The 16,093-nt window shown below is 32.0% G+C and overlaps 1 protein-coding gene across 15 annotated transcripts in view; it reads right to left on the bottom strand.

The window, feature by feature from the left end:
• EYA4 (EYA transcriptional coactivator and phosphatase 4) overlaps positions 1–16,093 on the bottom strand; it is a 356,489-nt gene that overhangs the window by 135,129 nt on the left and 205,267 nt on the right. For 14 of the 15 annotated variants that reach the window (XM_051997772.1, XM_051997785.1, XM_051997776.1 and 11 more), the window contains one exon: positions 5,962–6,011. The exons of the other annotated variant lie outside the window; for it this stretch is intronic. In XM_051997772.1, the coding sequence (XP_051853732.1) occupies positions 5,962–6,011 (50 nt within the window). The remainder of the gene's footprint in view (positions 1–5,961; positions 6,012–16,093) is intronic. 15 annotated transcript variants of the gene reach the window in all.

Raw genomic sequence — 16,093 nt, 5'->3', positions numbered from 1 at the left:
TGGGAGCTAAAAGGCTAATTAGAAGGCCCCATATAAAGTCAGAAGGGTCTTGAGTTGTAATTATGAGTGAAGAGGAGACAGCTGTAAGAGATATACAAAGGAAGAATAATCAGATTCTTCCATATTTATACAGACAGTACATGAATAGCATGTTTTCTATGACAGAGAAAATCTGCATGTATATACATCTTCACTACCTTAACATTAACTCATAACTGCAAAAATGATGTGATTTGATTGTATGATTTTTCTGGCCTTGCATAGAAATTGGCCAGTTTAACTTTCTGTGCCTGATTTTAAAATTAACTGGTAAATCAAAATTAGTTCCAAGTGTCTGCTAAAATAATTGGAATATATAGTGTGGGGAGCCCATACTACTCATTTAGCCTTTCTTTTGATAATAGCCAAGTAATTAGAGAAAAAAAGGCAGGAGACCTATGATCTATTTCTGCTTGTTCTACTAACAACATGTATGATCTCAGATAAACCATTAAAGTTGTCAAGGAATGAAAGATAGGGTATAGGCAACCCTCAATTATTCAGGTTAATGGAGGAGGGGAAGAGAAAGAATAAAGTAATTACATGTTTTTTTCTAGCTTTTAAAGAATAAATATTTCAAATATTTTCTTAATCTTTTATTTTTTCTTTATATCATTCTGTCCATAATTTGTGTGTGTGTGTGTGTGTGTGTGTGTGTGTGTGTGTATATATATATATATATATATATATATATATATATATATATATATATATATATGTAATTGTTGATAGTCTTTGTTTTTAAGCCACTATAGGGCAAGGACCATGATTCATACAGTGCTATATTCAAAAGTCACTCAACACATGTTTTTGATGATGAAATCCACAGAGAAACTCAAATTCTCATCTCAGCCAATGGTTTTGACTTTCTGCTTCACCAGTCCTTTGCTAATGGTCCAAACATGCAACAAAATTGATTGATTTGAGTTTCATTTCCTTTCTGTGTCCCTGATCACTCTCTGGTAAAAGTACTGAAAGGGAATTGACCAAAAACCAGGAAGCAGGCAAAAAGTCATGTTAATAAACTATATGAATAATCAATTGTTAAAATAAAAAAAAAAATCAGTCTTTTTTTAGGAGGAAAATTATAACAGAATAAAATAAAAGTGTGAGAAATGTTATCAACATATAAGAAAAAACAGTTCTCTCTCCTCTAGCCCAATAGTGTTTTTTGTTTGTTTGTTTGTTTTTTAAAGGCTTTGGTATCCTGAAAATGGGGGGTGGGAGGGAGTGATGAGAATTGGTGATTCTTTTGTTAGGGAATTAATAGATTCAGAGTTATCAAGTATAGGTTGATGAAAGCATTTTTTTTTCAATTTTCATTCAATCTATCCTAAATTTAGTTAGGTATTGATCAGGAAACAAAACAGGTTATACTTTTTTTTTTAAGCTTTAGCTCTTTAGCACTAATCATAATGGTTAAAAGAAAATATATCTGTCTCTGTCTCTGTCTCTCTCTGTCTCTGTCTCTGTGTGTGTTCTGGCCAAGGGAATACCACAGAAGAATAAGTAGAACAGAAGACTTTTTGAAGAATGACAATTCTTAAATGAAGCACAGTGTATCCATTAATGCTATTCATCCATCAAGATAAATAGTTTTGTGTAACTGAAAAAATATTGCCACTAATGTCTGGCTTTCAATGCACAAACAAGAAATATTTCTGGTAAGACATTTTTGGCCTTGGTTATATTGCATAGGTTTCTAAATTCCCCTTATCCCAATGTGCCAGTCACATCTGTAGCCCAAGTGTTTCTTTCCAAAAGGGGAATGAAGGCCAAGCAAGACAAAGAATTTGCTGATACACATATGTCACTCCAAGAATTCTCCTGACAAAGTTCCCACACCCAATTTAATTACTTCCCTACTGTAAAAACACTTTCCATCTGCATTTATTCTAATAGCTTCAAATCCAAAACCAGCACACTATAAAACTAGCTAAATAAATGCATGAGATTAGCCTTAGGTTCCAATCCAAGTGCTACTTTTTAAGGCAGTGTATCTAAAGCATTCATTTTATGCTGATATTTCATTTTGTTTTCACTGTTTTCACTTAAGATTTATTTAGAATAGAATTATTTGGTTCAGGCTACACTAGTATCTCTGAGTGTGTGTCTCTTTCTATATGTGTGTATGTATATGGAACATGCTTCCTTATATGTGGCTTTCTAGGTGTATTTGTACCTTTCTATTTCTATAGGAAAGAGTGTATCTGTGTACATGTATAATGACGCCATAACTCCACCTCCTCATGCCTTAGCTTTTCATCTTAAATTCACAGGTTTCTAAATTAACAGATTTTTTCACTAATTAAGATTGGCTACAAATCCAGAAATCACACAATTTATTAATTTCATTATTTGGTTGAAATAATATTTATTTAAACTATGTTGCTTAATTTTTAAAAAATCTTGCCTTCTAAAAGGAAACATTCTTCTGTTTGGAATGATAAAATCAGTAGAGTAGATTATTAAATACCACTCTTCATCATTATCATCATCATCATCATATTATCATTATCATCTTCATGAGCTGGAAATGCTCCCCTACTTTTCCAAATCAATCCCCTCTTTCAAGACTCCATTCAGGTATCATCAATTATGAACAGCTTTCCCTACCTTTCCCACCATAAAATATTTTCTCCTGAAGAATTCCTAGGATATTTTATGGATTACATTTTTGATGTTACCTTCTATTATATTTAGGTAGGTATATATCTAGGCAGTTCCATGATACAGTGAATAGAATATTGAAGTCAGGGTCAGGTAAAACTTGGTTTGATTCCTTCTTCAGACTTACTAGATTTATGATCTTGGATAAATAATTTAACTTCTGAAAAATGGGCATTAAAATAGCATTTACTTTCCAGGGTTGTTGGACAGCTAAATTGTACAGTGGATAGGGCACAAATCTAGAGTCAGGAAGACTCATTTTCCTGAGTTCAAATCTAGCCTCAGACACTTACTAGTTATATGACCCTAGGCAAGTAATTTCACCTATTTTTTTGTTTCCTCCATCTGTAAAATGAGCTGGAGAGAGAAATGGTAAACCACACCAGTATCTTTGCCAAGAAAACACTAACTGGGTTCATGGAGAATCACTCAATTCAAAAAAAATGACTAAACAACAATAATAATGTTCTGGATTATTTTAAGGATCAAATCTGATAAAGTACATAAAAATATTTTGGCAACCTTGAAAATGTTTTATAAATCTACTCATATTCCTATTGTTTTAGTACTCTTGCTTTTACCCAATTTGCCTTAAATGAACATGTAAACTTTTGATAGGGATTGTGTTGTATTTTACATTTTAATCCCTAATGTCTTGAACATAGTAATTAAAAATGTGTTTGGTTAGAATATGTATCTTGAAAAACTTCAACATATACTACAATAGAAAGAATACCTGGTGGCAGCATGAATACCTTGGTTTTCATTCTGGCCTTATTAGTTTTTGAGATCTGTGTTTAAGCAACCCACACTCTCTGGATCTTAGTTTCCTCATCTAAAAAAGAGGGGATTAGAAGATCCCCAAAACTTTTTCTAGATGTAACATTTAGATAATTTTAAACACTAATTTAGCTAATTGGGCTGTCTTCAAAATATCTGAAGAAAAGATATTAGACTTGTTCTACTGACCCCAGAGGGCAAAATAAGAAAGGGACAAGGATAGAAGCAGTTTTATCAAGTCAGGGAAAAAAAACTTTCTAATAATTAGAGCCATCCTCAAATGGAAGGGATTACTCTTTACTAGAGATTTTTAAACAGCAGAGTTTCCTGGTCAGATATGAGTTAATCTAGATTGCCTCTGAGTGCGTCTCACTTCTGGAATTTGGAAATATAGTTTTGTGCTTACAAAGATCTTGGTAATGATATAACCAATCCAAAGATTTGGACCTGCTGAGTCCAAATTAAATATCATCAATCTGATTGAGATCTAAATTAGTGTAAGGACACAGAATGACTCTAATTAACAAATTTTTTGTTTAACTCACCGAGATGTACTGTTTTTTAGAATTAAGAAAAAGGATCCCAGATCTCCAGAATCTGTGGATGTAATTAGTATGCCAAAAAGTCAAAGCTCTTTGTTTGTAATATTTAATAACCAGAGAATTTGAAGACCCAAAGTCTCACAATTTTGGTAATTCAAAAATGAATCTAATATCCAAATCTTTTATTCAATTCACTCCAATAGCTATCCTATTGCCCCTAGAATCTAATATAAAATATAATTACCTTCTAGCTCTTCACAATCTAGCCCCAATTTATTTTTTCACTCTTATTATACATTACTTCCTTTCCTATACACTATAATCCATTCATGGTGGTCTTTTTGTTCCTTTTATGTGACACATCATACTCCATTTCAGTTTTTTGCACTGGCTATCCCTGATTCCAGAAATGTGTTCTCCTTCATCCCTATCAGCCTCATTGAATTCTTTGCTACTTTTTCAGAAGCCTTTTCCAATATCTTCACTGTTGGTACCTTTTCTTCCTCAATTTACCTTATATTTACTTTGAGTATTGTAATTTATGCACATGTTGTTTCCCTTCTTCGAATATAAGCTCCGTGAGGATAGGAATTGCATTATTTTTATCTTTGTATACCCAGTACTTAACAAAAAATTTGTTGAGTGATTGAATAAATGCAATCATACTGCAGCTAATTGTATCAAGCATTTTAAAATGGGGAAGTTCAAAATTAAAGTAGGCAATTAATACTCTATAAATGCAGAATTCTATTTATCTTAGGTCAATTAATACTCAGAGGTACTTATTTGTCTTTTAAAAGTAAGTGTATAGTCATAAAAAAGTAGTTGGTTTATAATAGATGTCTAATGTAGGATACTTTCCATAATTAGGCTACATTAAATCCCGAATTAGGAAATGATTAATTATATTTCACAATTATATAACTGGCCTTAGAAACAGAATGCTCTAGTTTCAAGTTTAGTCTCTGACATATATTAATTGTGTGATATTGAGCAAGCCACTGTGTTCTTTTACTGACTCATAGTCTATGGTTTGATGTCACAGAACAATTACTGCACTGGCAGGGGGACTTTTCTTGCTGGGGACTTCCAACATCAATGAAAGCATATCTCCCCTCACATAGATGTGACATTGTACTTACAGAAGTATTATAATACAATGCAATGTAATATGTTATGATATACTATTATATGTGTTGTATATTTATGTGCTATATATACATATATATTTACATATATATATACATATATTTATCCTAATAGATCATCTCTTAGTGCATATGGTCCATTTATTTAAAAAATAAGAATATGGAGAAAGTTATTTAATCTCTAGTTCACTCTTGGTTCCATAATTGCTATTTCATAGAACCCACATGCTCATAGACCCCACATCCCAAATTATCCATACTCATTCTAAATTTCTTAATTTACAAATTTATTAGTTCTTTTGGAATTTAATAATATTTGAAGAAAATCAGTGATTGTAAAATTTGATTTTTTTAAAGTTTGCAAAATAATGAAAACTTTTTAAAGGTAATTTTAACTCAATCTTTCAAAATATATTTTAAAAGTTATTAAAACTCTTAGTAATTAATGAGGTAAAATATATAGGATCTTTACAGGAAAAGGTTGAGTACTACTAATATCCGCTTTTCTTATTTGCATATACAATACTATGATAATTTCCTTTCAAGTAGTACCAGTGACAAATTTTTACTATTGGTCTGAAAATTTCCCTGTCTAATGTTGAGTTCCCTTCATTACTATTTGAATTATATTCTTTCTATTATGCTAAAAAGTTCCTATTTATAAAACTTAAAAAAATCTGATAATGGGTCACCTGATAGATTTATATCTGCACACAAATTTTTTTGGGTTTTTAGTTTCCCCCACAGTTCCTCAGTTCAACATTTGCCTCTATGGACTGTACCTGGAATTCTGAGGCTCTGAAACATCTGTTTCTGTGCACGTTTTCTTTACCTGCGAGGAGAAAGGGATTGCTAGTTATTCTCATATGAAAATACAGCTTCCTCACTCTCAGTTCACACACATACAATGCTTAAAGTGGATATAGCTCAATTCACCCTGATCTCTATAAAATACTTCCCTTATTTTACAGCAGCAGTATGCAGTCCTAAACAGTGTGTTTCATTATTATCCCATGAACAGCTGCCAACTGCACTTCCCTAGACTCCATTAGTATGTAAAATGTTGAGCTAAAATAGCTTGGGAGTAGCCTAAGTAGGAACAAAGAAACCAAAGAGCCAGGTTTCTCCACTTAGAAACTAGAAAGCCATACTGTTCTCAGTTCAGTAAAGAAATATTTTCCCAATTGATACTGCTTCTGTTTCCTGCTAAAACTCACAATAATAAACACCAGATTCTGGGGCAAAGTGCAGTGTTAGCTAAATAATTCATACATTAATTTTCATTTTCTGAATCCGGTGACTATATGTTTCATATATTTTCTCAGCATGTCAATTAAGTTCAGGTACTGAGTGCAGACTTCTCACACATATTTGCAGTATATTTATGCAGACAATATTTCAACTTTCAAAAATTCAGCTTTGGAGAAGGTTAACTGCCAGCTAAAGTTAAAGAATGAAAACATCTCAGGATAAAATAATAGGTATCAATGTTCATTTCTGGACAGCAGGATGTAAAATACAATCTAAAATAGAGGTAAGTCTAAATTTATTTTGATCATAAGTGACTTTATGGAGGGACGGAGAAAGACCTGAACTTGGGAATCTGAAAAACAAAGGTCAAACCACAGGCTGGACATTTAATAACTGTGTGACCCATGAATAAGTTGCCTGATTTTTCTGACTCACTTTCCTCAACTGTAAAATACCCAAGTGAAATAAGTATGCAAAGTTCCTTGCAAATCTTAAAATTGTTATAGACATTTTCTGCTGTTGATATTATTTTGAATATAATAATCTTGAAACATAAGAATTAGCCAGGCGATGATTTGAAAATTCCTTTCTCAAGATGAAATATTTCAATATATTATATTCTTAGTTAAAGTCATTTTCCAGTGCAATGTAATGGGCACTAGGGATATATACCTATATCTATCTACTCACCTGTCTATTTATAGACAGATAGACAGATAGATAGATAGATAGATAGGAAGGTCTGAGACTGTCCTCGAGGAATTTGTAATCTAATTAAGTTTGAAGGATAAAATGTAAACAAAAAAAAATAAAACATTAAAAAATGCAAGTGAAAATTCAATAAATATGTAGAAGAGAGGTCAAATAATAAAGATATTCAAGGAAAAGATAATTTCTGTATTAGGGTAGCCTTTTTAATTTTAATAATTGATCTTTTAAATTCAATTTAGAAGAGCAGATGTTTCAAGATCTTTTTTTCCCCCTGAGGCAATTGGAGTTAAATAACTTCCCCAGGGTCACACAGCTAGGAAGTGTTAAGTATTTGAGGTCACATTTGAATTCAGGTCCTCCTGACTTCAGGACTGGTGCTCTATCTACTGCACCAACTAGCAGCCCCTGTTCCAAGGTCTTAAAACACAAATGCATGACTAATTTTGAAAATGCCTCATAATAATTACTTGCATTTACATAGTACCTTTTGAGGCTAAAAAGACTTACTATGTTTGATTCCACTAGATTCTTCCTAAATTGTACAGGTATCATTATCCCTATTTCACAGATAAGGAAATTGAGACTCATGTGACTTGATCATGGTCACATAGCTCAAAATATTAAAGACAAGATTTGAATCAAGATGACACTGAGACTTTTCTTATTTGTAAAATGTAAAAGTTGGATAGGATGACTTTAGAAAATGTCACCAAATCCATGATCCTATAATGCTATAACTGTCCCCATCATGCCATGGTACAATTTGATATACTAAAGACAATAAAATATTTATAACTATACAGGTGTGTATATATGTGCATTATTGCTAGAGCTAAAGTAAGAAGACTCATCTTTCTGAATTCAAATCTAGTCCACAACATGTACTAGCTGTGTGAACCTGGGCAAGTCACTTAGTCCTGTTTGCCTTAGTATCACATCTATAAAATGAATTGGAGAAAGAAATGACAAACACCTTCAGTTTCTTTGTCTAGAAAACCCACAAATTGGGGTTACCAAGAGTTGTTCACAACTGAGGAAGAACAAAAAAAGTGTACACATTTATGCATGTATATATGTATTTATATAATAAGTACATGTTTTTAAACTGGAATATACAAAAGCATTATTTTCACAAAATAAAAGTAACATTAGCTTAGTAAACACAATCTCCAAAATCAATATTGTTTATTTTTAAAACAAACTCTGGCAACATCTCATTTATTCAATTCATTTGTTGGCTTTCTAAACTCTGATCACTTCTGTTCTCTACAAAAATGAATGCAACAAATTAGGTTATCATTACCATCAACAATGTTTCCCTAAAAGTCTTCTCTTGGTAACAATTACTCTAGAGATGCTAAAAAGGGAGGATACACAAAACCACAGCATACCAATAGCTTTAAGGGAAGAGAGTACAGATGACACCAAAAATATCAGCTATAATATGGTTTTCATATTAATTAAGAGCTTGCAAAAATAAATACATATTTCAAGGAAAGAAAAATGCAAAAGCAAGGACTATATATGTAAATCAGTAAGTATTTCTTAAATACCTACTATATAGACACTAGACTTAGTAGGTGGGATTTAAACCCTACAGGGAAATAGTTCCTGCCTTCAAGAAGCTTACAATCAAATCAGGGAGATGGCTTATACATATATGTATAACATTAATGTAAGCTAGTTGGGGAAGGAAGTATACTAATAGCATGGGAGATCAGGAAAGGTTTCATGGAGAAGATAACTCCCGAGATGAGTCTTAAAGGAAACCATGGATCAAGGTGAATCTTAGGTAAGGGAAAAAATACATTCCAGATCCTGTCAAGGCAAAGGTAAAGAGATAAGAAATGGGAAAAGATGTATGTGGAAAAGCAGCATTGTGGGATTGTGGAATCCATGGAGGGATATATTATGGAAGACAACTACAAAAATAAAAAGGGCCAGAGTATGAAAAACTTTAAATGCCCAATGGTTTATATTTTCTTCTACAAGCAAGAAAGAACTACTGAAGTTTATTAAGAATATGTGTTGGTGGAGTGGGAAAGGGCAAGATGCAGGGTGAGGGAGTAGATGATACGGTCAGATCTGGATTTTTTTTTTTTTTACATCTGCATTTTTTAAGGAAAATCACTGTTGGCTACTTTATGGAGAACAGATCAAGATGGGGAGAGGCCTGAGGGAAGAAGCCCAAACAGAGGCTATTTCAATAATCGCTATCATGAGATTTGAATCATTTTGAATAAATTGAAAATATTAACACAATATAGAGGTTTTAATAGTGGCCAGAAAGATAATGGTCAGGGGAAGAGATGGGAAATTCAATAATCTGTGTAATGTTAAACTTATAGGATAAAAGTACCTAGTATAAATGTAAAATAATTTAAGGAAAATGCTAACATTTGTCAAGTCACACATCTTTTACTTTATGTAAAGATTTTATTTATGCAGAAAGACATTAGGCATAATTAGATATATCATTAACCCTAACAAAAGGAGAAAAATCTCACAACTTCATTTCTTAATTGAATACACATTTTAAAATACAAATCTGCCATTTTTTAAAAGGAACTAACTTAATAGCCAAAAAAAAAATTCTTAAGCAGCCATTTGTTTATGCTGGCATTCTTACACACTCACTCACTCCAGACAATCTGTCAAGATCTCCTCCCTGTGATTATCATTAGCTGCCACTTATTCTGTAATTTTCCATTCCTGTATCTTCAGAGTGTTTATCACTGGATCTTTCAGTTATATAGAAGACAGGGCATTATGCCTCACTGGAAATGGAAACTTCAGTCTTTTCAGAGTGCTTCACGGCAATAGCATGCAGAGAAGGCAGTAGGATTTCCTCCCCTCCCCCTTTCCTTGTCAAAGGCATTGAAGGACAAATAGCATTCATATACATTTCTGACAAAATCCTGTAGCCAATTATATACTACTCTGTGGTTTCTTTTTCCTGTATATACTTGCATTCAAGTACAAGATTTTTGTCTTATTCTTTGGAGTCCATCTTAAAAAGCAAAATACCTTAATGCAAGAGAGAAAAAAAAAAGCTTATGAGTCACTTCTGAATCCTGCTCAGTGGTAAGACAACAGAGATAATGGATGTGAGAGCTGGAAGGTATATGAATGGTCTTTTAACTATATCAGCTTTCTCACTTCACAGTGGAGGAAACTGAGGTCTAAAAAGTTTGTGATTTAAGGTCAAATAGCTTGTTAATAATGATAGCACTTAGAGTAAATTCCAGTTTTTCTCATACCAAATCTGACAAATGGCCTTTCAGAAATGTACCCAAAACATGATAAAGTTGCTTCATTTCTCTGTTCAAAAGAAACTTGCCCAGATAATACAGTTAGTTTATAATGGGAAAATAAGTAGATATATAAAATAACTTTTTTATTCAAAAGAAACCTTGATAGTCCATGGAGATGTATCTAATTAAAAATTAAATTAGATAGGAAAAGGGAAATTTCCATTTGAAAAATTATTTTAAATGCAGTTTATTAAAATTGTTTAAAGGGATATTCAGTGCCTGCCTTAATTTTAGCCTTCAAAATTTGTAAAATCAAGGGACAGAGGTGGAAAACATGTTTTTTAAATAATAAGATAGGAAAAAGAACAGGGAAATGGAGAGAGTGTATGCAGTTCTAAAAAAGATACACTGAACTCCAAACTCTCTGCATTGGTGATGACAGGAATGTGGGCCAAGCATACTGTGGCATCTCCAGATCAAATGAGACACCCTAGACAGGGCACACACTCTCAGAGATAAGCCAGAAGTAGGCCATCCTCTGAGGTGAAAAGAAGAGGTGATATTCACCTGGACATTCATCTAAGGATTTTCAGGACTTTTTTTTAAAACCACATTTTTCTAAACCTTTTATCTGGCCCTTTCCAAATAAATCACTGTATCATTGAAATGGGATTAGAAACAGGAAATATCCTTTTTCTTGGCAATCTCTAATTACTGCTCCTTAGCCATATGCTTTTGTTTTTTTTAAATCTATCTTCTTTTAGATCATAGTTTTATTAAAACATACTCTCCAAAAATAAATTTAGAATTCTAGTTCATTTGTCAAAAAGGTTGGGGACATCTATTATGATCTTTTAAGAAAGTGATAGAGGCACAATATAATTTAATATTCTTCTAAATATGCCTAAATGCCTATATATTTTAGATTCTGGATTTCTGTATGACTAGAAAACTTTAACAGCAAAGTCCAAAAAAGCTTCTCCAAATTGTGTGTGACTGTTCTACCTTTCTATTGTCAGAGTTGGTGGCAGAATACAGAGAGTATATATCCTACAGGACTAACTTAAATAAGATCAACTTTATGGTCCCTAACAGTTCTGAGATTTTATACTATAATTCAATCTTGAATTGAAAAGATGGCCTTCTTGTAAAGTAAATAGACAATCAAGTGATAAGTAAGTCACTTGAATTTGAAAACAACTTCAACAGTGCATGGTTTGTATATTCATTCATTCAAAAATCTTTCTTTGTCATTTCATTTTTAAGTCAGTGATCAGAAGGAATTTATTAATTGCGCTCAGACTGAGTACTTAGAGATAGGGACTGGAGAATGAGGAATGCAATAGAAATAAAAAGTTCCTGTCCTCACAGAGCTGATAAATGAATTTAGAACTTAACTTTTAGTTTTATTAAAAATGGCAACATACTTCACTACAGAGTCTATAAAAATAGTAAAAGGCAGGACTTAAATAAGATTTATTCTCTGTCTCTCTCTGTGTGTCCTTGTGTTTCTCTTTGTGTATGTCTCCGTCTCTGTCCTCAAAGGAAACTGTGTTTAGATCCGGAAAAGTCCTTTGAGGCATTTCATTCATTTGTCTAAGCTCTCAATGGTTACAGGTCCTATCACATTGAATCCTATGGTCTTCTACTGTACCACAATGCTTAAAGAGTCCATGTAGTTTCCTCTAATAAATGAGGATCCTTCATTTTCATCAGTGACTAATTCATTTTTATCTTTTTTTCTCCAGAAACCTATCTTAGTATTTGGCACATAGTATTTACTTTAAAATACTTGTTAATTGTTTGCATATTTTCCACACGTCTATGAAGTTGATTTTAAGGAGACAAAAGGGGCATTAAGTGTTATAATAACCACTCTGGAAGGCAAGCTAAGTCTTAGAATTTCTGTATGAAAATTTTGAAGTACTTTATTCTCTACTGTCATCTGTCTAGTTAGCTACCATCATGGAAAATAGAAATAGTTCTATACTATTATTTTAAGTGAAAGAAATAAGAATCGTATACACTTGATAATTGATAATGAAAATTAAGGAAAAGTGCATCTTTTACTCTAAGGTGGTGGCAAGTATTAATTTTGAAAAAACAAAATATATTTTATTTTTGCTTATTTTTATTTTCAGTGTACTAAATTGAGATAACATTTCTAAAGTACTTTAAGAGTGTTTAATAAATCCTTGTTTTTGTTTTCTTCTTTCCTACTATGGTTTCAAAGATTTAATAAGATTCCTTGGAAAAGCCCTTAACTGACAAAAGAACCTCAATCTAATACCTTGAAGAGTCTCATTAGTAATCTGCTGATTATAATTCTTCTCACCTTATTCTTTTCAGAACAATTTTAAACTCACACATTTGTTAAAGAGGTATATTTGCCCATAACCATACTAAGAGAAAAGAGAAAAACTGGATAACAGGCAAAATAAAGAAAATCATTTCAAAATCATTTTAAAAATCACAAAGCCAAGATTCTCAAGTCTCCTTAGGCTATGCATTTTCAACCACAATTACTCAAAACATTCAGCCCCCAAAACCCAGTTTGTTTGTTTATTACAAGTATGATTTAGGAAAAATGATCCAAATACTTCAGTTTGTTCCATTTAGTCCAAGTGGAAAGAAAAGAGTACTGTATAGTGAATAGCCACAGTTATAAACTGTTAGAACTGGAAAGGACCTAGGAATAATCTCATCCAAACCCCTCATTTGACAGATTATATAGTCCCAGCTCTGTCACTAACTATCTGTGAGGTCTTGGACCAGCTATTTCACCTCTCTGATGAGATAATCTCTAAGGTCTCATCCAGCTCTACTATTCTATAATTCGATAGCTCTAAACTTTGCTGAAGTCTCAGCATCAAAGGGTCATAACATTAGACTTAAAAGGACTTTAGAGGTCCTCTAGTCTAAAACCCTCATTTTATAGATGAGGAATCTAAGACCAGAGAAGGTGTGACTAATAAAAGGTCACAGAAGTGGCACTCCAGTACAGGTCCACTGACTCCATAATATATATATATATATATATATATATATATATATATATATATATATATATATATATACTGTAACAAGCTGCCTACTTAAGTCTTCCATGATTTTCAAATACTACTACCAAATAAGGTGGTAAGAAGGAAGCGAATTGGTACAGTGGATAGAATGTCTAACCTGTAGTCAGGAATATACATCTTCCTGAGTTCAAATCTGGCCTCAGCCACTTAGCAGCTGTGTGACCCTGGTAAGTAACTTAATCCTATTTGCCTCAGTTTCTCTTCTGCAAAAAGAACTAGAGAAGAAAATAGCAAACCATTTGTCAAGAAAACTCCAAATGAAGTCACAAAGATTTGGACAGGAATGACTGAAAAACAACAGTGTGAGCAGGTAGATGGTATAGTGGATAGAACTGGAATTGGAATCAAATCTGACCTCAGTCACAAGCTATGTGATCCTGGGCAAATCACTTCATTCTGTTTGCCTCAGTTTCTTCATCTGTAAAATGAGCTGGAGAAGGAAATGGCAAATCACTTTGATATCTTTGCTAAGAAATTCTCAAACAGGGCAACAGTCACACACCACTGAAAAGTGACTGAACACACACAAAAAAAGTGATAAAATGGATATGCAAGAAAAAACAGCCTGTTATACTATATCTATTATTTAAGCCCATGTAGAAAATATTGTGAGACTTAGTTGGAGATGCTAATGATTAATAATAGTAATAATAATTAATAACAACTAAATTTGATATAGTGCTTTGGAATTGTTGACTCTTCACAATGACCCTGTGACACAGGTGTTACTGAGGAAACTGAGCTTGAAAAACAGATTAAGTGATTGGTCTAGTGTAAGTCTATGGCAGGATTTGAACACAAGTCTTCTTGATTCAAAGTTCAGTGTTTTTATCTATTGTACCACTCAGATGCCTCATATATTAAAAGTGACTAAGTTACCAAAGGAGTTATAAAAACTATTGCTGTAACCCTTCAGAAAACCATATAATATACTGAAAATGTTATACATATTCAAAGACTTCCTATCTGTACTTTGCGAAATGCAATAAAGGAAAAATTCCATTGTTTTCCAGTGTGCACCTGTGTATATTCAAAATAGAAGACCATATGTGAAAATATTCAGATATTTAATTAAACAAAAAATTATGTATAATGACTAAAATGACTTCTTTGGAAAACATGACATGAATTGTGTCCTGTCAAAATCACTAAAAACATTTAAGGTTAACAATGGGAACAAATAGGATTTTGACAAACATTTTCTCATGCATTCCTTGACAATAACATGGGAAAGAAGGTAGGTCCTTGTTACAAGGCATAACCTTAAAAGAGAACAATGTTTTTACTTCATCTTGCCTAGAAAGAACAGTTTGCTTAACATGAGTACATTTTAGTTACACTTTTGAAGCAAAATACTTCAGGAAAATTTGGTGAGAAGTTAAAAAAAATTACTATTTAAACATTTAAGTTTAAGAATAAAATTGAGCATTATAATAATAATCTACATAGCTTCCATACCAAAAGTCCTCAAGGGAAATACATTCTTTTCTCCCTCATTTGAATTATCTAGACTGGTTGCTTGCATGAATAAATGTTCAGAATGTCATTTAATCTATAAAGATACAATAGCAGAATGCTTCTTGCTCCCTGACTAACAAAGCTTTAGTAATAAGAGTAAAATAAATAATATAATATCTACCACTAAGAGACAATGAAAATTGAGAACATATCTTTGCCTTTATAAGAAACATAATATTTTCAGATATTTTCCAAAAAGAATTATACTTTACCTGCATAGAATTATGCCAAAGTAGTTTTGTTTTGTTTAATTACAATCTAATTTCTCATTCATTCAAGAAGCATGCATTTTGTTTGTTTTTTACTATAGGACATCCATAAGAAATAGAGATAAGAGTTTGCCATTAAGGAAATTTATCCAGGAAGACAAAACTATGAAAAAGACAATTGCAGGTATCATATTTACTAATCTGAGTTTCTTGTTTTAGCTAACCTCTTTTCTAGATCTAGATTATATTTGTTCTAATAAATTTCAATTAATTTGGGGGTTTAATTTAAAACAAACAAAAAATCCTGAAATCCATTACCACTTGTTATGGAGTAGTCCTTGTTTTAATTTGGACATCAATATTTAACTTTTTGCTTTCTACTGTTTTGTTTCATTTGTTGAAACTATTTACAAAATTTGCAACACTGAAAATACCAAGTGATTTTAAAAGCTATTCTATAATGGAAGATAAATAATAAAAATTAGTATCCCTGCAGAAATGTTATTTCAAAGTCATTAATTGTCAATCATATATTAAACTACTTCTACTCAATGACTACATACAACAATCACGAAATTATGTCTCACATAATGTGTTGCTTTAATTATTAAATATCTTGTAAAAATAATCTATATGTCCTATTTATGTGGCATACATGTTTATAGTAATTGGTAGAAGTGCAATGTTAATATATTGTGATTATGTGATTGACAAAAAAATCAAATGCATAATTATATCTTCAGTTCAAGAGAAACAACTAGATGTAATTTAGTTATATTGTGAGCAATTATTTGGGAATTTTTTTGTAAATAAAGTAATACAAAGTTAATTCGAACAACAGTGAAATGGATATGTCAATTTCATTGTCTTTCCAAATTTACAATCTGA

Source organism: Antechinus flavipes, chromosome 4 (assembly GCF_016432865.1).
Source record: "Antechinus flavipes isolate AdamAnt ecotype Samford, QLD, Australia chromosome 4, AdamAnt_v2, whole genome shotgun sequence".
NCBI classification, from domain to species: domain Eukaryota; kingdom Metazoa; phylum Chordata; class Mammalia; order Dasyuromorphia; family Dasyuridae; genus Antechinus; species Antechinus flavipes.
The sequence above is the reverse complement of the archived record's forward strand: the minus strand, read 5'-3'. Positions and strand labels throughout refer to the sequence as shown.